This window comes from Arvicanthis niloticus, chromosome 6 (genome assembly GCF_011762505.2).
Source record: "Arvicanthis niloticus isolate mArvNil1 chromosome 6, mArvNil1.pat.X, whole genome shotgun sequence".
Taxonomy (NCBI): domain Eukaryota; kingdom Metazoa; phylum Chordata; class Mammalia; order Rodentia; family Muridae; genus Arvicanthis; species Arvicanthis niloticus.
In genome coordinates this window covers 60756740-60782113 of record NC_047663.1, presented here as the reverse complement: position 1 = coordinate 60782113, position 25374 = coordinate 60756740, and the positions used below count along the sequence as shown (strand labels likewise).

General features: G+C 45.1%; 1 protein-coding gene and 1 long non-coding RNA gene across 3 annotated transcripts; one reads left to right on the top strand and one right to left on the bottom strand.

Moving 5' to 3' along the window:
• Positions 1-402: 402 nt before the first annotated feature.
• Positions 403-20011, bottom strand: Shmt1 (serine hydroxymethyltransferase 1). Of its 2 annotated transcripts, XM_034505260.2 has the most exons (13): positions 19764-20011; positions 17584-17718; positions 15721-15817; positions 13969-14114; positions 12713-12828; positions 12221-12381; positions 9167-9248; positions 7664-7876; positions 5640-5756; positions 3935-4057; positions 1647-1763; positions 1096-1206; positions 403-825 (listed from the first exon to the last, which is right to left on the bottom strand). In XM_034505260.2, the coding sequence occupies exons 3-13, from the start codon at positions 15796-15798 to the stop codon at positions 653-655; spliced, it is 1437 nt and encodes a 478-aa protein (XP_034361151.1). In that variant the 5' UTR covers positions 15799-15817; positions 17584-17718; positions 19764-20011; the 3' UTR covers positions 403-652. The 2 variants fall into 2 exon arrangements, with proteins under 2 accessions (XP_034361151.1, XP_034361152.1); XM_034505261.2 differs by lacking the exon at positions 17584-17718 and having other exon boundaries at positions 19764-19896.
• On the top strand, positions 8418-14315 carry LOC143442791 (uncharacterized). Its single transcript, XR_013111280.1, has 3 exons — positions 8418-8512; positions 12001-12064; positions 14208-14315. It is a non-coding gene; the product is annotated as an uncharacterized LOC143442791 (long non-coding RNA).
• Positions 20012-25374: the final 5363 nt, after the last annotated feature.

Below are 25374 nucleotides of genomic sequence, written 5' to 3'. Positions count from 1 at the left end.
GTATTATCTGTAAGTGATATCCCTAGCCCTTCTATTATATTTCAAGCTGCTGACAGTATTTTTTTCTTTAAAGCAAAATTTTCTGTGTATCACCATTTTGCCTGCATGTATGTCTATACTTCATGTGTGCCTGGTGTCCTTAGAACCAAGATGAGGGTGTTGATTCTCTGGAACTGGAGTTACAGATGGCTTATGGAAGAGCATCCAGAAGTGCAGAGCCTTCTTTCCAGCCCTAACACTAACTTCTTGCTTATACACTTACCTAGTTTATAACCTCAAACTTAGAGCAGAAAACTCAATGCTCCTCTGGTATCTGGGCAACAGAAAAGGAAGAATGGAAAATACAAGGGTGAAGTTGAACATTTGCTTACCTGCCACAGGACCCACTGAGTAAGCAGAAAGGACAATTCTGAAATCTTTAATAGCTCTGCCTCATATGCATGAGTGAGGAAGTCAAATGGCTACAGAATACGTTTCAAATTTCAAGTCCTTAATAACCTGTTCCCAAAATATTTGAAAACAGGTGAACAGAAACACCCACCAAAGCATGGTGCAGCTCAGTGGTCCACTTCACAGCCTCAAGGGGGCACAGAGTTCACAGGGTCCAGGAACAATACTACCCTCTTGGTGAACACAGGCTGTGCTAGCTCTGTCAAAAGTCGGGAAGGCCAGGTAGTGAGAAGTTGGAAGCAAAATTCTCCACTTCTTCCCGGAGAGTTGCCACAGCACTCTGGAACTTCTCATCCCCTGCCAGCTTCTCCTTGAACTCTTTCAGCGTGGCCCTCGCGGCCATGTGGCTCTGAATCTGCAGAGTTAACTCTATCCCTGTGCAAAAAACAGTGTCACGTGGGACTTCCTTCACTATATATACTGCCATTAACTCATAGGTGTCAATGGTCCCCTCAGGTGATTCTGGGATGTGTCCCTTGGCAGTGACATTATTTATAAACATCATACAAGAGGGATTTGTAGACAAGAGTGGTTTTGTTGTCTTATCCCCTGCTCTGACCAATAGCTGGGTCCTAGGTACTAAAACACATCAGAAACTCCATAGATAAAAGCAAGATATGTGAACTTCCAACATCTCATTCTTACCTCTGTGGATAAAGTGTGCTACTTTTTGGAAGTCTTCTTCCAAAAGTCCTCGGGACGTCAATGCGGGAGTCCCCAGTCGCAATCCACTGGGCCGTAATGCGCTCCTGTCACCTTTAAGAAGAACAAAGCTCTGAGCTGTGCCTAATACATCACTGTATGCACACAGTATTTTAGAAGAAAAGTTGGTCACAGATCCTAGTCTGTGGATCCCAGCTTGATCTACCAAGGAGGCAACTGACTTAAAAACTAAGATCTGAGGATAAAGAAGTTTATGGGCCACTGTATTAACCTATGAGAAAGTTCTTTGTGGAGTGGCCCTGGGTCCTTCCAGAGTCCTAACATCTGTCAGGGCCTGATAAAAGAAATGCTACTTGGTTTTAAAGAGTCCCTGCCTTTTACCAGCAGTGACACCGAATTAGCCTTTTCTTTTCTGCTCTTCCCCACTATGGTCTGTCTGTCTCCTAAGCTGAATACTTTCATCAACTGTAACAGTGGCTGAAAGAAATGCAGATAGGATGATTGTGGAAGGGAAAAGCATGGAAGAGTCTCACCTGGGCAGGTATTCTTGTTGCAGGCAATGGAACAGGCTTCTAGTACCTTTTCAGCCCTTCCACCATCAGTACCCTTAGAACGCAGATCTATTAGGATCAAGTGATTATCAGAGCCACCTGAAAAGAGTTGGACAGAATGGAATACTAGAGGTTGACACACAAGGAAAGAACCTGCTGCTATGAAGAGAGGTCAGCAGACATGTTCCAGATCTAACTTGGAAGAGGAGAGGCGCTCTTTATACATGACAGAAGGATTGATTATACAAAGGGCTGTGAAGCACCCAGTAGCTTCTGTAGCTCAGACTGCCCGCACCAAGATATGACAGGCCCACAAAGGCTGAAAAGCACTCAGTTTCTATATTCTGTTAACAAATGACTCTAGGTAAATGTTCTACCACTGAGCCACATTCCCAAGCCCTTGTGAAGCCAATTTTAAGAGGCTCCTTCAGGGATAGGCATTGGTATCACAAGCTTTTAATCAATCCTGGCACTCGGGAGGCGGAGGCAGAGGCAGACGGCTCTTATTTGAGGCCAGCTGGGAGTTTCAGGCCAGTCAAGACTACATAGTGAGACTTTGCCTCAAACAACAAAACAACAAAAAGAGCTCCTTTTAAATGGCTGGCACCAGAGTAGTTGAGTCCGGATTCAGTTAATCATGCAGATGAAGTAATGACCAACATGTTCAGAAGGTTCTGTGCTTTTGTTCCAAACATGGTGGATCACAACCATCTATAACGGAGTGTGATGCCCTCTACTGTCATGTAAGCATACATGCAAATAGAGCACTCATATACATAAAATACATAAATTAAAAAAGAATGCTGAGACCAGCAGCAGTGTTTGAGATTTGAGGGTTTTTTTCTTTCACATTTTAGAACATTGCTAGACCTTATTGGTTGAGCATCCCTAAACAAAAATTCTAAAACGTTTTAGACCTTTGGCTTGCGTGCAAAGCCTCAGATTTGAAACAGATGCTCAGCGTGTATTAGTGACACAGAGAGTGCTAATATTCAAATCTTCATTGCTCCCTAAAAACTCATGGTCTATTCTCGCATTATCACAAGGTGACAGACCTATGAGAGGTGGGCCTGATGTTGGGCATGGTGGTACGTGCCTGGATCATACCCAGTATTCAGAAATTAGAGGCCAGCCAGGGCTATATAATGAAATCCTGGTTCAAAATGAAATCCTCCTCCCAAGCCAAGAACAGACTTAGTAGGTCTTTAAGTCACTGGAAGACTGAGGTCTCAGCCCCTTTTTCTCTTTCTTGTAGCCTGACTGTGAGCTAAACAGCTGTGCTCTACCACAAGCTCCTACCATGATATACTGCCCAAAAGCAAAGGGGTTAATTGGGTTAATCAACTGTGAACAGGACAGATACTCCAAAAGTAAGCCACTCTGTCCGTGTAAGCCAAGCATTCAGGCACTTATTACAGACACATGTCTGTAATAACAGACTAACAGATGGTCACAGAATGCTCTGACATAGCCCCAAGTCATAAACAAGTTTGAGCCTCTAGTTCCTTCCACTTTGAACTTTTTAAAAAAGATTTATTTATTTAATTTATTATGTATACAACGTTCTGTCTGCATGTGTGCTTACACATCAGAAGAGGGTACCAGATCTCATAGATGCTTGTGAGCCACCATGTGGTCCTGGGAATCCAGGACCTTTGGAAGAGCAGTGTTCTTAACCTCTGAGCCACCTCTCCAGTCCCACTTTGAACTTTCATTAAACCATGGTGTGGCCTTGGAAGACCACTTCTCACTTCATCTGCAGGCTGTGCTATAAGAATGTTTTCAAAGTCTGCAGCCTAGTTTTGCACAGCTAAGTCCATATATTTGCTGAATGGCTTCTATCAACTAACGTTCTGGAATCTTGGGCTTGTATGTAAGAAAAATGATTGGTATCTCACAAGGTGTGAGATTTAAATTTTATACTCAATGCTTGGCAAGAACCTGGGAGTACACTGGCCTCATGGATGATGAGAGGGATGTTCAAAATGGAGGGATGGATGCTGCCTCTGTCTACAAATCAGTGACAGCTGTAACCTGACATCTCTTATGTGAGCCTCAGCTGTTCCCAGAATATGCAGTATCCATGTTGGGTGTCAAATGGCAGCTACTAAGGTATATAGAAGGGAAATATGCTAGAGATATAGCTGGAGATATGCTATCTGCAGTGGCCAGAGTCATTGCATTGTGATTCTGACCAGATGAACCAAGAGTCAAGACTTCCGTATATCCACCCAACAGAGAAGTACAATCCAGCACTATGTGCATTATACCTGTGACTATTTTGTAGCCTAGCTCTGTGAGTGCATCAGACAGAGCCCTGCAGTTGGCCAACACCTGGAGCTGGTAGATTTTGAATTCTGTAGTCATGGCTTGCTTCAGGGCCACAGCAACACCTGATTAAAGAGACAGATTTAAAAACAGGTTGTGACTCAGGAGTAAGTCTTGTTTTTAAGAAGCGTAGAGTCTGTAAACTACACACACACACACACACACACACACACACACAAAGTGCCCAATTATTTTCTTCAGTCTTTTTCTTCTTTATAGTGCTAGGGATAGAACACAGGATCATGGATTGGGCTACACCCCCATAGTCCTTGCTCTAGACCTATAACTACCCTGCCACCCTTGCAGACCTCACCGAAATCACTCCCTAAGGACTGCTTTGGAGGTAATCTTATCTCTAGGAATGGAAGCCCAGTGGTAATCTGATTACCACAAGAATGGATTTTAGTCTTTTTTAATGCTTCATATATGAAAATGATTCTTTGTATGAACAAAGTCAGTGTCTTCTGTAGTTACATTACACAGCATTCTGAGCTGTACTCCACAGGAGGGATGGCGTGCTTTCCCCTCACTACTTAGGTACTTGACACCCTTGTAATGACTCCTGGGAGCTGTTTGACTACAAGGCACAAGAATCAGAGCACCATGAAATTCCATGTACTCGAGCCCCAGTATGGAGCCTCTTGTCTGCCTGTGGAAACACATTGGTGCTTGGGTACCAGCAAGCCCAGCATAGACCTTGGGTAGCAAGAACTATGAAAGCTAAGCATACAAGCACAGTAGATAGTCTGAAAATCTGCCCAGGACCCACAAAGTGCCATACTCCATACATCCTCTCTACACTACTGTGCTGTGTTGAGTTAAACTGGTATCAAACTCACTAGTTTTGAGATCCTCCCTATTGCTGCCTTTCCCTCTCTAATGCTGGGATTTCAGGCATGTGCTATGAGTCCCCACCTGCTTTAATGTATATGGGTGATTGATTGGCTTTCCTAGATGTCTATGCATCACTTTGCATGCCTGATGCCTGTAGAGACCAGAAGAGGGTATTGGATTCCCTGGAATTGGAGTTACAGATGGTTGTGAACACCCTATGGATGCTGGCAAGTGAACCAGGTCCTCTGGAAGAGGTGATGGCTCCACAGTTAAGAGCACTGGCTGCTTTTTCCAATCTCAGTGTTCACACCGATGTCTTGCCTGAGACACCCACCTTGTCCTCAGTGCCAATCACTGCCAGATGACAGCAAGATAACTCTGTTACAGGTATCTATAAGCAATTCAAATAGAATTACAATAGGGCTCCCTTGGAACCCAGGAGTTACCATTGTATCCAGAGTTCAAGATGCAAGGGTCATATGGGAGCCACCACAGAAGGGAAGCAGCTCCTCCTGTAGCGTTGGTCCCTATTTTTCTTCACTGCAGCCATATTTTTCTTTCAGATATCTTCCCTACTGCAGGTCTGCTTATGGTTCCACCTGAGTGGAACAGACACTTCTGTTCTCACCTTGAACCACTTTGTACCACCTCCCTTTTTCCTATGTTATCTCCTATACAGACACTGTCACCTAAGTTCATTCTCTAGCATGAAAGTCCAGGAACATCTTTTGAAGGAAAGGCAAGATGGAATTCCTGGGGCTGGGATGGCTAGGGTGCAACCAAAAGGGTCTACAATAGACCTGGTGACGTTACCAGCAATGGCATGGTTGTGAGGACCCCCCTGTAGGCCTGGGAACACAGCAGAGTTGATGAGGGACTCCAGTTCATAGAAAGTCTCTTTGCCAGTCTTGGGATCCACACTGCGCACACCTGGTAAAGAAACTAGAATGTTAGCAGACTGACAAGTTTCTTACGACTCACAGCCAAATTGATATAGGAAGTCAGTCACACCTCAGCCATTCTGGTTCTGAGGAGAGCTGTTTACAATGCCAGACCAAAGGGCTCCTACAGATGGATGACTAGATGGACTGCTGGTTTCAGTTGTACACTTGCCAACACTGTCTTGCTTTGCATCTCTGGCTATCATGGAACACGCTACATAGACCAGGTTGGCTTCAACCATAAATATGGCTTCAACCATAAAGCCTGCCTATGCCTCACAAATGCTAGAATTAAAGGTGTACATCACCATGCTTGGTCCCCTTTTCCATTCCAGGTCGTGGGGACTTGTGTGGAAGTGTCTCTACCCACTGAGCTATTTCAATGCCCCAACAGTTTCTTCTGATGACATCTTTTCTTAATAACACATGGCTATTATTATGAGGTCTCAAAACTGAAAGGAGAAATAGTCCTGAAAAGGTCAAACCCTCCACTTTATCCAAAAAAAAAAAAAAAAAAAAAAAAAAAAAAAAAAAAAAAAAAAAAAAAAAAAAAGGCTAAAAGGACAGCATGAGGCAGTGATGCTCAGAAGACGGCTCACAACGACGTTAACAGTGACAGTAAGGATAATGCCCAGTGAATGGAAGTGCTGCTGACCCAGAGTTTCTCAGAGGCCAAGGAACTGCTATGGAAGTGCTTTGTGTACACCGAACCCCCAAAAGGGCAGTGTGGAGGCATGGGAGCTCCTGAGACACTCTCTGCTTTAGAGGTCAGGAACCAAGGTGGCCTAAGATGACATGCAACAGAAGAGGTCAGATCTGCCCTGGCTGACTGAAGATCAACAAATCCCCCTGCACACAGCAGACATACCAAAGGTCTCCTTGGCAGGCAAAATAGCTATTGACTCAGAAATACCAACCCAGGGACAGTCTGTGGCTCTCATCTATAATCTGATCACTTGAGAGGGCGACACAGGGGGGTTGTTTGTGTTACGGAATGAGACCCCGTTCCAAAAAAACAAAACAAGCAAACAACTGCACACCAACAACTGCACAAAAGTCCTCAGAGGCACAGAACCCAGGAGAGTAAGAAGGCACCTGACTGGGAAGTGTCCTCACTAGGGTGGGGTGGGGTGAGGTAATAAGATCCTCCTATGCTAAGTCACACTGGAGTACTAGTTCCAGTTTCTTCAAGGCTATGGGCTACATAACCACCTGACTATGGACATGACTTTCACCAATGTGGTAGCTCCAGAATAAGGGAACTATATGCAGGAGCTAAGGTGTAAGGTATTGGAAAGAGAAATAGCTCACTAAATGAGGAAACCATGCAGAGGTTATATGTGTATTTGTTTTATGCATGAAATAGTCTAACTATATAGCTCTGGCTAGCCTAGAACTTACTATGTAGATCAGGCTACCCCTTAACTTGCAGCTGTCTCCTGCTTCTGCCTTCCATGTGATGGATTTACAGATGTGTACCACCATACCACATCTCCTGTATTAATATTTTATAACTCAATCCCTGGACCCTGTGGTAGGAAGAGAGAACCAAGTCTCAAAAGTTTCCTCTGATCTACACAAACTGTGGCATGCAAGTACCCCCACCAATAATAAAAGTTTTTTAACAAATCCTTCTCTGTGACAAATATACTATATCATAACAAGTTCATCAAAACATTCTGGAGCCTCTTGGCTCCCTGACCTTCCTCCTGTCACAATACTGTGTCCAGAGCTGGGGACTTGGGGCTTCCTTCAGAACACACCGCTACTCCCTCCTGAGGAGCTCTTCCAAGGCCAGAGCCCTGATCTTTCCCAGAAGTACAGTTTAGAGTTTTCCGTTTCTTCTACATAGGAAATGTGAGGCTACACTATCTGTCCCAGCGTGGGGGAACTTACCCTTTCTGTAGAATATCATACCAGCACGGCAGCCTCTCAGGGTCTTGTGGGTTGTAGTAGTCACTACATGGCAGTGTTCAAAGGGGGAGGGCACCACACCAGCTGCCACAAGCCCACTGATATGTGCCATATCTGCCATGAGATATGCCCCATTGTCATCCGCAATCTTTCGCAGACGTGCGTAGTCCAGGTTCCGGGAGTAGCAGCTGGTCCCTGAGACGGGAGATGATATGGTAGTGTCAAAGATGTCCAGGGCAGCCATCTCTCAGTGTGCATATCTGCAAGGAGACCTCCCTATCTTTGAGAACAGATGTGCATTGTGCCTCAAAACCATCCCTGAGCTGAGTGTGGTGGTGTATACCTTTAGTCCCTGCACTTGGATGGCAGAGGCCAGTCTTAAAACAATCAACCAATTGAACAGAACAAAACCACCTATGTGTTTCTAAACATGTTAAGAAAAGGTGTGATCCACTGACCCACTAAACACTGTTGGTGGCTGTTGTTAAAATTTCTTTCTTGATAGGGATGGGAACACTGTCAGCCTTCCCCCCAAATGGTCCCAGTAAAACAAGTACAAGTTCACCCTGGGAAACCAATGAGCACACTGGGTGTTGTGGATAGCCCCAGCGGAGGAGGAGTGAATCTTGTGAACCTTCTGTCCAATTAAATTTATAAAATAAAGGCTAGAGCCAGTGATTGGGCAGTAGGAGGGGAGGTGGAGAAAAAGGCTTAGGGGAGGAGTCAGAAGAGGAAGTCAAGGGAGAGAGACTATGGAGGCGACAGAGGACCCAGAGGTGGAGGAAGGACACCAGAGGAGGAGAAGAACATGGCCTAGAAAAACCGCAAGTTGTAAGGGATCTCATAGCTGGGGAATAGAGTAGTGCAATGGTAAATCTGCCCAATCGAGGCTTGCAGTTTATAATCATATATTGAGTTGTGTTTTCCTTGACTGGACTTATTTGGGTCAGAGATTTACTGCAACAACTGGGCTTGCTTACAAGTTGAGAGGTTCGTGACAAAAGTGAAGGTGATGCAAATGCAGCTGCACTGGAAAGTCCTCACAGCGTGGCCTCTCCGTAGCACCATGTAGAAAGCTCCCTCCCCCTGGTCTTCCCCAGCCTACATACTCCAGTCCCTCATGGAGACACTCAGGGCAGAACTGCAGAGAGGACTGGGAGAAGTGGCCTGACACTCAGATGAAGAAGGTTCGATGACCCTTCAAGCTCCCTCCTTTTAGGAGGGCAAATGTCAACTGACCACAGGCCCAATCCCCACACAAGACACAGCCAGGCAAGCAGGCAGAGCTGGCCTCATAAGGATGGCAGGTCTGGCTTGAAGAATAGCATCCTACAACTCAAGTCTTAAAAGGACAGAGTATGTCTCAAGCTAATGTCCAGAGCTCTCCACGGTGAGCCAAAGGATCGGGCATCTTTATGTCCTTTCGTGTAGGAGGCAGAGGCCCTCCCTGCCCAGGAACCTGGCCGCTTCCCACTGGCAGCTCACCTGCAATGATCAGCTTCGGGTGGAAGAGGCCAGCATTCTCCTCCAGCTGGTCATAGTTGATGTACCCAGTGTCTGGGTACACCTGTTGGGATCAAGACACAGGTATGGCTGCTTCCTCTGGCCAAACAGTGTCCCCTGTCCAGCCACCTGAGACCTTTAATCAGCCACGACTCAGACTGGGACCTGAGACAAGGCACTGTGTTCAGCCTGTCCAAGGACATATAGGGCCAAATAGCACACAGACTTGGGAGCCCTCAGAGGGGCCTCAGGATAAAGGGGAGCCTTAGCCCTGGGCACTGCCCCATGTTACAGAACAAAAGGCCTAGGAAAATAAAAAAGATACAGCCAAGCCTGTTTGCACAAGCCTGTAATCTAAGCTACTAAGTAGGCTGAGGCAGGAGTTCAAAGTCAGCCTGGGCTGCAGCTTGAGACACCGACTAATCAAAAAAAACAAAAACAGGCTGGAGGGCCAGGCAGTGGTGGCACACACCGTTAATCCCAGCACTTGGGAGGCAGAGGCAGGCCAATCTCTGAGTTCGAGGCCAGCCTGGTCTACAGAGGCAGGCCGATCTCTGAGTTTGAGGCCAGCCTGGTCTACAGAGTGAGTTCCAGGACAGCCTGGGCTATACAGAGAACCCTTGTCTGGGGGTGGGGGCTGTTGGGGGGAAGAAAAAGAAAAAAAGGAAATTAAAAAAAAAAAAAAAAAAAAAAAAACAGGCTGGAGAAATGGCTCCAAAAGTAAGGGCACCTGCTGTTCTTGAGAGGACCCAGGTTTGGTTCACAACACCCACACAGATTAACACAACCATAATTCTAATTCCAGTCAATCTGATGCCCTCTTCTGAGATCTCCAAGCACCAGATACACACATGATATACATACATACATACATTCATTCATTCATTCATTCATTCAGGAAAATTCTCATACACATAAATTAAAAATCTACCTTAAAACAAACACCCACTAACAAAGACAAACCACCCAGCAGCATTTGGAGGCTAGCAAGCTTCTTCTGGCAGGGCAGTGCAGAGGCCACCAAACAGAGGGGAATCAAAGAGAGGGAGGGAGTCTCCATTTTCAGAAGAGAATGGAAGCAGGTATGAGGCATGAGCTAGAAATGGAGTAACAGAGGTTAATGTTGCTCTCAGAGCTCTCTTCAGAGGTGCACGCTTCAGAAAAAGAAACACCTGGCCCAGTGGAGATGGTCAGGGGCTGAGGTGAGAGACAGACGGTCTGAGAACAGTAGACAGAAGACCACCCAGATGAGCTGCTGGCAGAGAGAGTCTGGCCACAAAGGGCTTGTGACTACCGGACCCAAGTCAGCTCGTGTCCACACATAGCAGGCCACCCCAGGGGCTAGCATGGCCTCCACAGAGGCTAGCATGGCCAAAGTGCTGCAGCAAGTCCAGCACTTGAGAAAAACTGGGCACTGAAGCTCAGGAATGGGCTTCATGGAGTAAAGACAGCATGAAGCTGACCAACATCTCATCAGAGGCTACAGAGAAGATGCCAGTAGTTACTCCATAAAACTATTTTTTCACTATCCTCACAGTGCAAATCAGCTTTTATGCTCCAGTGTAAGACCAAAGAAGCCGTACTTAATTGCTGTTGTCCCAGGTTTAAGAATCTAGTTTCCAAGCTGGGCTTGGTGGCACAGAGTTTAATCCTGCACTCGGGAGGCAGAGGGAAGTGGATCTGAATTCTAGGTCCAGCCTGGTTTACAAAGCAAGTACCAGGACATCTAGACTGCATACATAATAGAGACCCTTAAATCTTAATTAAAAAAAAAAAAAAGCCGGGCAGTGGTGGCCCACGCCTTTAATCCCAGCACTGGGGAGGCAGAGGCCAGCCTGGTCTACAGAGTGAGTTCTAGGACAGCCAGGACTACACAGAGAAACCCTGTCTCGGGGGTGGGGGTGGCGGGGGGTGGGAAGGGGGACCTGAGTACCATGGTATACATGCAGAGGTCAGAGAGCAACTTACAGAAGTTGGTTCTTTTTTTTTTTTTTTTTTTGGTTTTTCGAGACAGGGTTTCTCTGTGTAGTCCTGGCTCTCCTGGAACTCACTTTGTAGACCAGGCTGGCCTCGAACTCAGAAATCCACCTGCCTCTGCCTCCCAAGTGCAGAAGTTGGTTCTTTCATTTTACCAGGTGAGTCCTAGGGTTTGAATTCAGGTCATCAGGCTTGGCGGCAAGCACATTTTCCTGCTTAGTCATCTTGCCCACTCTCAAATTTCTTAAAAGAGAATTGTACCTAATATTTAACTGATAATATTTAACTGAGTACAAAGACTCACTGCCACCCATTTCATGGTGGCACACCTGTTAAACAACAAGTAACAGAAAGAGGGCCAGCAGGAAGAACACACGGCCAAACAACAGGAAATATGCATGTCTCCTTCTTCTACCCAGTCACTTAGTTGTTTTTAGGATTTACTTACTGCATGTGTCTGAGTGTTTTCCCTGCATGTATGTTTGTGCACTATATGCGTGCCTGGTACTAGTAGAGGTCGGGTTTGGGATTCCCTGGAACTGGGGTCACAGACAGTGCTAAGCCACTAGGTGAGTGCTGAGAACCGAACTGAGATCCTCAGCAGCAATCAGAGAGCTTCAGCTCCCAGCTGGTCCCAGCTGGTCACGGTGCTGCATAGGAGCCCTTGCGTCTTTCTGGTTTTAATATTTTTTTTAACTCAAAGTCTCACTGACCTGAAACACGTAGCCTCAGCCTCAAAACTCATGATGCTCCTGCCTTGGCCTCCAAGTGTTAGGACGGCAAGCATGTGTCATCATGTCAGGGGAGGTCTCAAATCTATCTTTCTTCCCTTCTTTTAGACAGGCCTTTCTGTCCCTCCAAGTGGGCTTCAACATTTGAACCTTCTAAGGCCTGGGATTACAGGTAGGTGAATACCTCATGCATACAGTGCTAAGCTACACCCCCAAATCCTTATATGCATGGGTTTGTTCATCTGTTAATACAGAAGAGCCCCCGAGCCCCTACACATCTACACATCTACACATCTACACACACACACACACACACACACACACCTACCTTATAAGGCATAGATTCAAAGAAGATAGAGGTGGCCGAGATTTTCTTCTTGTCTGTCATGAAGCCATGTGTCAGATGGCCACCATCTGGCAGGTCCAAGCCCATGATCCGCCCATGGGGCTCTACCAGGGCAGTATACACAGCAAAGTTTGCAGGGGAGCCTGAAACAGAGAAGTCATGAGTATTTCCACCCACGAGACACAAAGTGGCATCCAGCAGCTTGGCTACGAGGCAGCTATCACCATGATTTTCCTGAGCTTTAGAAAGTAACCTTGTCCCAGTCCCACTGATAGTAAACTCTAGGGCAGAGTGCTACTTGGAAGGAGAGTGCAGAGCTAAGTAACCCAAGCACAATGCAGACAGACACACACATTCCCCTGGCTTGTTTCTGTTATTTACGAGAAACCTTTTGTAGAACTTGACTTGGTGACTGTAACATCCTAGAACCAGGCCTAAGGAGCTACCCAAGGTCTATGTAGATGTGGCAGTCACCTGAATAAGGCTGGACATTGACACCCCAGCACTGAGGATCCAGACGGTAGGTCTGTAATGCACGCTTCTGACACAGCGTCTCCAGCTCATCAATGAACTCAGTCCCACCATAATACCTGTGAAGAGAAGCGTGGTCCACATCCACCTTGGGCCCAATCTCTGTGCCTAGCAGAGGCTAAAGATAACCAAGGTTAGGCAGAGAATACTGAGGGAAAGTGGGTCCTGCTCTAAGGTTGCTGTGAGATTCCAGCAAAGTATCAGTAGTAAGGCCAGGCCTGGTGGTGCACACCTTTAATCCCAGAACTTAGAAAGCAGAAACAGGAGTTCCAGGCCACCTGAAACTAGACACACAAACCCTGTCTAAAGAGAAAGAGGAAGGGAGGAAAGAAACAAGAAGAGCTCAGAACAGAATGCACGGTATACTTTGAAGGACCCTTTTTGCCCATTTCCATATTTGTTCCATATGGAACAAATGCATACATGTACAAAACACTGTCAAACTCTATTTTCTTTGCCTGATGGCAACTGTTATAAATAAATAAATAGATAGCCTGATGATGGCTATAGTAAATAAATAAATGGATAGCTAGATAGTCTGGTTATTGCTTTTGCTTTTAACAAAACTCAGTTGCTTGATTTTACCAGTGAAGACTCAGGAGCCAGATGCTGGGGTGAAAGCCTGCAAGCTCAGAGAGGCAGAGAGAGCACCTAGCTGACCTTCTTCCTCAGCCGAGGTCTCAAAAGAAAGCTCTCTCCATGATGGCTCAGAAACCCTCTCAGACTCAATGTCCACCCCTTCTACTTCCTGTGCCCCCCTCAGTCCATCCTCACTTCCTCTCGTTCTGTTTTTTTCCTATGTTCACTCCCTGTCAACTAGCTGCTTGCTCTGCTTCTTGACCTGTGTTTGACTTATTTAATCCTGTTTTACAATAAGCAGAAAGCTCTTGGGTCAAAAGTGTGGGCTAGGGCTGAGAGCCACAAAACTAGAAACAGGTTTTTCCAGTAAATAACACAAACTTGAGGTTCAGTGTGATCAAATATACTATAACATTTCCCCCTTTGTCTAAATAAAAAGGAAACATCTTAATTCTAACACAGTAAAACTATTTACAATAAATAATGAAGCTATTTCTGCCAAGTTCATGGTCAGCCCTGGGCTATGCAGTAAATTCAAGGTGAGTCTGAACCACATAGAGACCAGTTTCAACAAATAAAAACAAAGGGGGTGGAGCAGGACTTTAAGAACGCCCACTCACCTTTGGCCCGGATACCCCTCAGAGTATTTGTTATTTAAGCAAGATCCTAGGGCCTCCAACACGGCTCTGCTGGCAAAGTTCTCCGAGGCGATCAGCTCCAATCCAACCCTCTGCCGGTTGCTCTCCTTTTTTATGATGCTGTAAACCTTATCAGAAGAAAACAGACATGGGGTAGAGGGAGGCTCAGTGGCTAGAGTAAGCTTACCTAACATTCATAATGCCCTGGGTTTCATCCTCAGCATCAACAAATTGGGCAGGGTGACACATGCCTGCAATCTCAGCTCTCATCGCTGTGGATGGAGGAGGATCAGAAGTCTCAAAGTCACCTTTGGCAATACAGAGTTTAAGAAGAAAAACAACAACAAAACTATAAACAAAATAAACAGAGGCTGGAGAAGCAGAGTACTGACTACTCTTCCAGAGGTCCTGAGTTCAACTCCCAGCAACCACATGGTGGCTCACAACCATCTCTAATGGGATCTAATGTCCTCTTCTGGTGGGTCTGAAGAGAGTGACATTGTACTCACATATATAAAACAAACAAACAGGACCTGCTGGTACAAGTCTAACACCTAGGAGTGAAGGCAGGATGACCAGAGGTCCAAGGTCATCTTCAAATAGCAAAACACATCGAATTATTATCATACCTAGTTTTCATTATGTGTCTTGGCTGTTCTGGAATTTACTATGTAGACCAGGCTAGCCTCAAATTCACCTGCCTCTGCCAGCATGAAAGGCATGGGCACTACTCCCTTACCTTTAATTAAAAATATAATTCTATCCTTACATTTTACCAAGTTCTTACCTCTGTGAATCTTATTCCAAAATATGTTTTAGCAAATACAGCGAAGCAGAAACTCCAGTGGTTGCCAGGGCTGGAAAACTTAGAGAATGGGGAACTGCTTATGGACTCACTTTCCCGTGAGTACAGATGCCACTGGACATATAATTCCCCAGCTTAAGAGGCAAGCACTGAGTAGAAAGAAACCACTTCAAGATTTGAATTGGTCTCTTTTCCCAGCTAGAGAGTGTGACCCTCTCTTCTGACACTGGCAGGGGCAACGAGCCACAGTGTCTAGTGAGCCCCTGACTTTGAAATGCTCAGACTACCATGCTCTACACTGCCGAGCCAGAGTATGTGGCAGCTGAGGTATATTCAGTGCAGTTTGGCCCATTTTCAATTTACGTGAGTTTATTAGAACATAACCACAGCACAAATTGAGGAACATTATATGGTGAAGCTGCTGCTGAACTGTGTGAGTGAATAATATATCAACAAAACAATTATAAAATCAGGATGCTTCTAGGCATACAAGCAGGTCTGTTTTGTTCTTGTGCAACATAATGGGCCAACCCTCCTATTTCCCTTTAGAGCACTTAGCACTGTGTTCTGAACTCAGAAATACCTACGTTAATCCCCAGAGGACTGGCAGACTCTGGTGGCGCTGGAGATGGAACTAGGCGTCTACACACACTGGACAAATGCTCTACCTACTACCTCGCTCCACCCCAGCTCTGATCCATCACTCCATGAGGCTGTCAAGTTAACTCAGGATCGCATGGACCAATTCAGAGACGGGGATCTGCCTACAGATGTGAGGCCCTGGGTTCCACCCGAAAGCACAAAAACAAAAGACAACACAAAACAGAACAAACTCCCTCAAAAATAACAACAAAACCCCACAGTGATCAAAACAGGGCTTCCCATGTAAAAGCCAAACATGCAACATGTGAAGGTACCACAGGTCTCACCTCAGCATCGCTGTCCTTGAGGGGCTGTGTCAACATCTTCTCATGAGAAGCCCACAGGGCAGGATCCCTTTCTGCCATTACACTGGTTCAGAGTTGTCTACAATAAGGGTAAAGTACACATGGATTTCAACATCAACTCCAGCAAGTCTCTCCTGAATATCAGCTGACACACTTTTTTTTTTTTTTTTTTTTTTTTTTTTTTTTTTTTTTTTTTTTTTTTTTTTGTAAACAGGCGAATAAATCCCTCAAAGTCACTTGGAGTTCCTAACAGATCTTTGGACTTCAGACCTGGCCCCCTCCCTGCCCCACCCCCATCCCAAAGCTGCTTACCCTAAAGCCTCCTCCTCCTAAGGCCTTCTTAGTATTTCTATACTGAACTTGGTACTCCCAATTAAACAATGGTCTCTTCTAATCTTCCAGTTACCTCAGCACAGCTATACTGGAAGAAGTACTAAGTCTAGATGATCAATCAGACTGTTTGCTTAAATCAATTCCGCTGGTGGAGCTAACATTCCATGCTTACTAACTTCTCAGATTTTTCTGGGTAGACACATCAATTAACAGAGAACAACTGGGGAACTCCTTCCAAGATGCCCAAAAGCAGCATTTTACAGGTATATTTTTCTCTCATGGTTCAGGTTGGCATGTCGCTAGACAGAACCTGTACTGCTCCTTTTTCTCCTACCTCCTAAGCGCTAGAATTATGGGCATGCTCCACCATATGCAGCAAGCATTTCCAACTAAGTCCTGCAGTCTTCACCCCATCTGGACCCATTTCTCTCAGACTCCGTGGAATCACACATGAGGTTTTGCTGTAAGAAACTCCTGACTAGGCATTGGACACCAGTTGTGTAAAACAGCCAGACACATAAAATAAACAAATATAAAATAAAAACACTGCACTCAGTCCAGGAACAGTGGCCAAGCCTTGAATTCCAGAATTCAGGAAGCAGATGCAGATGGATCTTTGAGTTTAAGGCCATCCTGGTCCACAAAGAGTTCAAGGACAGCCTGGACTACAAATAAACCCTACCTCTAAAACAAAACAAAGCAAACTAGAACAAAACAGATACCCCCACTGCATTCCCATCTCTTCCTTCACTCAGTGGCTGGCAGCCCACCTGTCCTCTTCTGTTGACGTGTATAAACTTTAGTTACAGGACAAGTACTTAAGGACTGTCCACAGCTACTACTTTTCGGTGCTGTGGTCAGCAAACCCAGTTGGAGCCCTGCCTTTAAAGGGCTTCCTCTTGGTCTACATATTCAACATTAGTCTGTGGTGGAGAAGGCAGAGACCCATACTGAGTATCTAAGGCCAAAAACTGGTGAAGAACTAAGTGCTGCAGGTAAGAGGTGACCTGGACAGGAGACCACAAGGACACCCAGTAGAAAGCGGCCAATCACAAAAGAGGGCACACTGCACCAGGACAGACAAAACCAAGGGGCAAACAATGCAAATATTCCCAAACAGTAGGGTTCCTCTGCTCTCTGGAAGAGGTAGACAAAGGAAGTATTATCATCTTTAGACAGAAAATCTCTAGTTAGGACTTGCAGAGTATTTGTTATTTTAACACAAGCATGAAATCATTAGGCACAGCACCAAACACTGAAATGTGTTTCTGCAAGCCCAGCAGCAGCATCCTAGGAAGGACATGTTTACAATGACTTCAGATGCCTCTCCTTCTTCTCTGCTTGCTCTGCATGTGTGCCCTTTCTCTTTCTCCACCCCCCACCCTGTGCCCCCATGGGGACTCCCCCAGCCTCAATCTTAGGGGCCAGTGAACTCACCCAAGAGCAGCTTCCCAATAAACCTGTCTTTAATATATATTTTTTTTAAATGACGTCAGATATCATGCCAAATACCTTGGGCCTCTCTGGCCACCCCTTGAGCTTCTTTCCCTCAAGATCAGAACCCAGGCAATCACAGCACTGTCTGAGCCCTTGACAAGTGGGAACTAGAGTCCACAGAGTCAGGCTTGGACCTCTGCTCCTGAAATCCTAAAGGGCGAAATTTTCAGAAAACATGAAGGGCTGAAGGTTAAAAAGGACGTAGTTAATGTGAAAAGAACATCTCCTAACCATCAAAGAGCTAAGGTCCACTTGGAATCCTCTTCAGAGGGCCATCATTCAGGATCATTCAACCCAGTGTCACTCACTCCTCTCCTGGGAGATTCTCACCTTGTGGGGCTTTTGTTTGGTTTGGTTTGGTTTTGGAGACCCAGTTTCTTTGTGTAACAGTCCTGGCTATCCAGCTCTACAGACCAAGCTGGCCTTAAACTCAAAGACTGGCCTGCCTCAGCCTGCAGAGTATGGGATTGCTTGGTTCCCACCCTGTTTTTACCACTATGTTGGATCACAGTAGTACATCCCCTTACTAAACTAATAAACTATAAACTAAACTATTTCCTTCCTGAAATAATGTACTAAAACTGGTTTTCTCTGAACTCCAAAAAAAAAAAAGTTGAAAATCTTTAACAAAACAAAACCTGTCACCATCCCACTTGTTTACCTTGGGCACTGTAGGCACATGTACAGCACACAGGAGTAAAAAGTCCTTCAGGTTTCAGTTCTCTCCTGAAGTTGATTCACCAAGTAGGTAATAGGGTAAACTCAGGCCATTAGGCTTGTCTGTGAGACCCCCTAACTCAAGGAGCTCAAGAATCTTTAGTGTATCTTAATTTTTTTTTTTTAAAGATAAGATTTCATGTAGCTCAGGCTGGCACAGAACTCACTATGCAGCAGAGAAGGGCCTGAAATTTTTGACCCACCCACATCTGTAGTCCTCAGCTTATAGGCATGCCTCAGCACATTTAGTTTTATGTGAGGCTGGCCTGAACCCAGCTCCCTGCATGCCAGGCAAGCTTTCTACCAACCAAGCTGCATTCCCAGTCCTAGCTTCGGGCATTTAATAGTCTTTCTTTTCTTTTCTTTCTTTCTTTTTTTTTTTTTGAAACAAGGTCTCCAGATATAACTGTCCTGATATTCACTATGCTGGCACTGAACTCAGAGATCAGCCTAGTTCTACCTCTTTGTCTGCTGGGTGGGATTAAAGACATACACAACAAGGTCCAGTTTAGGGCATTATTTTTGTTTTTAGACAGGGTTTTTCTATGTAGACCAGGCTGGCCTTGAACTCAGAGATCTTTCTGCGTGTGCTACCACTCCTGGCCTACTTAGGGCACTCTTAGAGTAAGAAGACCTTCAGACTATATACTTTTGTTTATTTTGGTTTTCAAGACAGGGTCTCTCTGCAGAGCCCTGGCTGTCGAATTATCATTATTAAGCTAACTTTGGGGAAAACAAACAGCATTTTCTTATTACTATCTATAGATCTGCCAAAGTTCAAATTCATGTATTAAATTGTAATGAGGACCAGGCATGGTGGGCTTTCTTGTCTGACACATGCATTTTTGGGCTCTGCTTTACAGAGGAGGTTCTCAAAGGCCATGGGGCTGCTTTGTTTAACTAAGGTCATATAACAGAGGCAGAATCTGAACTCTTGTTTACTTTTGGTACTTCCCAGAACCCTGGGTAACACAATTATTCACCTCCATTCAACATTCCCCCAAGGAAGAAATTTAAAATGTCTTCTGTAGGGAACCTGGTGTTTCTGGTCCAGCAACTGCCTGGCTCAAGGAAACACATTTGTGCTTGCTTCAGCTAACCAAAGGTCACCTAACTTCCAGACCTTGAAATAGAGGCACTGGGCTAAGTAAGAACGTCACAAGCCAACCTGTCTCCTAGATAGGGTAACGCACTGAAGATACCAGGGTATTGCTACCAAATCAAAAGCAGTGATTACAGACCTAGAGACAAACCTCAGGAGCTTCATTAACATGTATTAAACCAAGGGGTTCCATCCCCAGCACACATAAACCAAGAGTGATAGCTCTCACTGGTGAGGTGGAGGCGGGACAACCAGAAGTTCAAGGTCATCCTTGGCTACACAGCAGGTTCGAGGACAGCATGTGCTACATGACACTCACACCTCAAACAAACAAACAAACAAACAAAAACAACCGCAAAGATTAGAAATTACATACCTTGTATTAGAAGCGTGGATTTTGTGAGAATGTCTCAACCCTTGATGCAGGAAGGCTTTCAGTTCACTTGATAGCGGAAGCTGGCCTTAAACGCCTGGTCCTCTTCGCCTTTACTAAAAGGACTAAACCCGTTGTGATGGCGGACGCCTTTAAATCCCAGCACTAGGGAGGCAGAGGCAGGTGGATCGCCGAGTTCCTGGAGAGCGCGCGGAAAGTGACCAGAGCACCAGCACCAGCTGGAACCCCACAGCGGGCTGTCCTAACAGCCCAGCACGTGCTCTGGGAACCAGCCTCAACACCACGTGACACACCACGTCCGGGGGAAACCCAAACTTGGCGCGCTGAAGCCGGAGCTCCACTAGGCTGTGCGCTGCGCAGCCTGGCCCCGCCCCTTGCCCAGGCGCAATTGGCAGTAGCACAGAGCAGAAACTTGGGCAAAATCTGACGGGGGGGGGGGGGCGGGGGGGGGGAGAGGAATAGCTCTTAAATGGAGGGGGTGGGAAGGAGGAGGAGGTGGGGATTGGGCTGTCCCTCACCTTGGGACCTGGGACTTTTGAGCTTTATTGCTGACTGTACGCGTGTTTTTCTGATCCAGAAGACGTGGATAGGGTTAGGGATAGAGCATGGCTCGGGTTCAATTCCCAGCAACTAACTTAAAAGTCTCTAAGAGTTCTAGGATTAAAGGTATGTGCCGCCACCTTTTATGTCTGACATAAATCGATCTTTTTTAAAAAGGAAAGAATGATAGCTAGGGCCCTAGTGTAGCCCACAGTAATCTCTATCTCAAATAAATAAATAAATAAATAAGCAAACAAACAAGACAAACAAAAACCCAGCTGGGGTTAGTCACGGTGGCATGACCAGAACTCCACAGGCTTTGGCAGAGGGATCGTGAGATAGGGGGCAACCTGACAAAATACCAAGATTCAGACCATCTGGCTGTCTCAAAAATTAAAACGAGGCTGGCTGTTTGGCTCAGTGTTAGAGAGCCTGCTTAGCCTATACAAGAGTTTGCATTCAATCTGCATTACACACACTAGTAAAAACTAATGAAGCAAACCATATTGCCACGGAGCTGGAGAGATGGCTCAGTGGTTAGGAACATGTGTTACATTTGCAGAGGTCCTGAGTGCCCACATGGGTGGCTCATAATCATTAATACCTTCAGCTCCAGGGCCTGTGATGCACACTTCTGACATTTGTGGCCAATGCATGCATGTGGTACACACATACATGCAGGCAAACACTTGTACACATAAATAAAATAAATCTTTAAATGTATATTATATATTGCCACATGTACATAAAATATAAAAATATATTGTTTTAGTAACAACGTTAATTTAAAATAATAAGATTAACAGGCTGGAGAAATGGCTCAGCCGTTAAAGCCTAGGCTAACAACCAAAAATATGAGTTTGGTTCCCAGCACCCACGGCTGTCTCTCCAGTCATTAAAGAAAAAAATAAAAAAAGAAAAGAAAAAAAAAATTTTTTAAAAATCTTTTTTTAAGTCAGGAGGTGGTAAGTAGTGCAGCCTTTAGTCCCAGCTGTCAGGAAGCAGAGGCAGAGGCAGAGGCAGGCAGAGAGTGTTAAATCTTCTAGAACTGGAGTTATGGTTGGCTGTGAACCAGCACAAGGGTTCAGGGAACAGAACCTTGGCCCTCTGAAAGAGCAACAAGTGCTCTTATCCACTGAACCATCTCTCAAGCCCCTAATAAAAAAAAAGATTTAAATAATAAAAATAAAAACAAAACCCCACAGGCCTGGAGAGATGGCTCAGCATTTAAGAGCACTGACTGCTCTTCCAGAGGTCCTTGGTTCAATTCCCAGCACTCACATGGCAACTCACAACTGTCTGTAGCTCCAATTCCAAGGGATTTGGCACCTTCATATACATAGAGGTAAAGCGTAACTCTGACAATACGTTCTAATCTTGTGGTTCCTTCTCATTCTCTGGCTTGTTCTGACTTCACCTGTGTCTAGCTTGTTCTCTCTCTGCAACCTGTCTCTCTATAACTGTCCCAGGAAAACTGCCTCCTCCTTTTCCTTTTCTCTCTCTGTGCTATTCTCTCTTAAGTACTCTCTCTTTTCTTTCTGTTCTTATGAGAGTTGGACATATCCTATTCTGTTAAATCTTTCTCTGATTCTTCACATTGTCTGTCACTCAATTAGACATCACTTTCAAACATGGGTGCTTCTTTCTACAAACTGACTTTACTGCAAATACCCTGCAACAATAAAGCACCAATGCACATAAAATAAAAATAAGGAAATCTGATTTGTTTTGATTTTCAAGGCAGAGTTTCTCTGTGTAGTCCTGGCTGTTCTGAAAGTCACTCTGTAGACCAGGCTGGCCTCGAACTCAGAAATCTGCCTGCCTCTGCCTCCCAGATGCTGGGGCTAAAGGCATGCACCACCAAGCCCTAGCTATAAATCTTTAAATTACAAACAAAACAAGAACCAAAAAAACAAGAGCTGAGATTCACTCCTCTGTTCTTCCAAGTATGGTAATTAGTAGTCACCTCTCTGGCTCATTACCACAAAGAAGAGAAGCTGAATGTCTAGCCTTTTTATTCTTGGTATTCCTACTCCCTCATGATGCAAAACTCAAAATGTATAAAATATTGCCAGTGTTGTTATGGGATATTTGCCAGAGAAAAATGCTCAGACATGGAAGCCAACAGAAAGTCTTTATTAGCTGGCTTGCAACTACATACACTGCATGTTCAGGATCCCAGTGTAGCCCTCAGCCTTTCTCAGGGTGGAGCTTTTAAGCACAAAATCCATGTTCTAGGTTGATATACTTCAGTTAACAAGAACAATTAGCCAGATGGAGAACTACAGAAGCTAAAAAACAAGGTTAGTACATTTTGAAACTTTCCCAGAACAATATGGACCTTGATGGATTAGGTCTTTGTTTTGGTTTTGACAGATGGTATTGTCTACATGCTGAGTTTTACAGCCTGAATGGCACTTCTAACATGGAGTTAGTTGTGCTAAGTAAGATCTGGGAGCCTGCTAAAGTCTGGGGCCCTGTTATATTCCCAGTGGGAATATAGTGAATGAGTCAGATCATGGACTCATCCTGTTTCAGAAGCAGTCAGAATGAGAATGAAAGGCCCAGCCAGTGCTAATGGCCAGAAGACCAAGAGAATGGAGACTGACTGGGACCAGTTATTTCCCCAACATTGGCAAGATTTTCTCTAGTCACTCCTAATCTTTTAGCATAAAAGCAACAGGTTTCTCTCAAAGCCATACATAACTTTTTAAAAACCATAGTAGAAATCTAAGCCTCTCCAATTGTGTGGGACCATTTTTACAAAGGAATCGAACTGTTGTTTAAATTTAGAAACTGAATAATACCTCTAGATCCTGGTCAACCTATCTACTTAGTTTGAAAGGCATCAGAAGAGGCACATTTAGTCAAACTATTAGTACATGCCCACCAAGTAGTCTCAGAGACTCGGTAATATTGCTGTAATCCAGAATAATTAACCCACAAGGCAGAATAGCAGGCAACAGAATGAAGAAATGGTTAGAGAGCTCTTGCCAACTGCTGGACTCTGAGCCTGAGAAGCAGTGGGGGAGGTCTTCCAAGCATAGATGGCAGGAGGGGGCAGGTGAAGATGGAGGGTAGACTAGATGAGTGGTCCATCCCCCACCACCATGCAGGAAGCAACCCTGACTGTGAGTTGGGGGTCTACTGAGGCCTACTAAATTTGGGGTCCTGTTACAGTGTGACAGTCCAAAAGGCCAGACATAGTGACTATCCCTGTAATCCCAGCAGGGAGTAGAGACAAAAGGATCATTGTCGGTTGTAGGTGCCAGCATGGTCTACATAGCAGTTCCAGACTAGCCAGAGCTACATAGTGAGACCTTGTATCAAAAACTAAAAAAATAAAACTTGATTCCGAAAAGCTTGTGGAAAAACAGTAAGAATAGGAGAGATCCATGGGAGGGCTCACAAGGCACTGTTACTTTCGCTACTCACACACGCTTGGATTCAAAGGAGTTTGCCAGGGATTGAGATCAGAGAGATGGCTCAGCGGTTAAGAGCACTGACTGCTCTTCCAGAGATCTTGAGGTCAATTCCCAGCAACCATGTGGTGGCTTACACAACCATCTGTAATGTGATCTGATGCCCTTTTCTGGTGTGTCTGAAGAGAGTGACAGTGTGCTCATATAAATAAAATACATAAATATTTTTCTTTGAAAAAGGGATTTTTGCCAAATGTCTCTTTTGCTTAGAGATAACTCATTCTGCCCACCCTTCCCCAGAATGGACACCATCAAGTAGAAAGCTTGTCAGGACACCAAGAACCTGAAGACGTATAATTATCCAGTAGAAATTAGAGCTTTTCTCCCTTGTCTGTCATTGGGGACTTACTATGGAAAAACTTGCTGTTGTGTACTCCTCATTCTTGGAAATACACATAAACCTAGCTGGATAGTCTTTCTATTAATTCAGTGACATAGAAGTATCTTTTCTACAGACTTGAAATGTAGCTAGGGCTGTTGGGGCATGCCTATAATCCCTCCAGTCCTCAAGAGGCAGGATGGTAAATTGAAAGTCGCCTGAGCCAGGCAGTGGTGGTACCCAATGCTCTAGTGGAAGCTGGAGAATCTTGGAGTTTGAGGCCAGCCTAGTCTTCAGAATTCCAGGACAGCCAGGGCTACACAGAAAAACCCTGCCTCAATCAATCAATCGATCAATCAATCAATCAAAAAACAAAACCATTGCCACCACTACTACCACTAACAACAAAAACAAACAAAACCACTTTTGTGTTGTGACCCGTGTCTACAATTCCAAACACTAAGAGGCTGGGGCAGGGTTAGGAAGGAGTTTGAGGCCAGTCTCTGCTACACAGTGAAACCTAGACTCAAACTAACAAACAGCAACGCTGGGCGGTGGTTGCCCACGCCTTTAATCCCAGCACTTGGGAGGCAGAGGCAGGCGGATTTCTGAGTTTGAAGCCAGCCTGGTCTACAGAGTGAGTTCCAGGACAGCCAGGGCTACACAGAGAAACCCTGCCTCGAAAAACAAAACAAAACAAAACAAAACAAAACAAAACAAAACAAAACAAAAGACAGCCAAGAGCAACACAGAGAAACTCTTGAAACAACAGCAGAAGCAGCAACAGCAACAACGACAAAAGAAATAGTCTTTTCAACTTAGTATATTCTCAATTCATCTTTCTGGGCTGATTACTACATCTAGTGGAGGTCCAGAGGGACCAAACCTGGTGAAGCTGAGACATCTGCTCCAACACACACAGACACACAGACACAGACACAGACACAGACACAGACACAGACACAGACACAGACACACAGACACACACACAGACACAGACACACAGACACAGACACAGACACACAGACACACACACAGACACACACACACACACACACAGACACACACACACACACACACACACACACACACACACACACACACACACCTCTTTAGTTTCAGGACAGAAAAGCAGCTCCAGGCTTGACTGACACATTTTTTCTGTTTTAGTTATTTTTCGGGGCTTGGATTGAATCTTTTGATATATGTAATTTCCAAGCCCATTAGATTTGAAAGTATTCTCCTTTAAGCA

Excerpts from the sequence above, each read along its gene's own strand:
- Shmt1 (XM_034505260.2), bottom strand. The coding sequence starts at position 15,798 with ATGGCAGAAAGGGATCCTGCCCTGTGGGCTTCTCATGAGAAGATGTTG. Across the intron at positions 12,382-12,712 it reads CAATGTCCAGCCTTATTCAG|GCTCCCCTGCAAACTTTGCT; the intron begins GTGACTGCCACA and ends TCTCTGTTTCAG. Across the intron at positions 4,058-5,639 it reads TCACAACCATGCCATTGCTG|GTGTTGCTGTGGCCCTGAAG; the intron begins GTAACGTCACCA and ends CTCTTTAATCAG.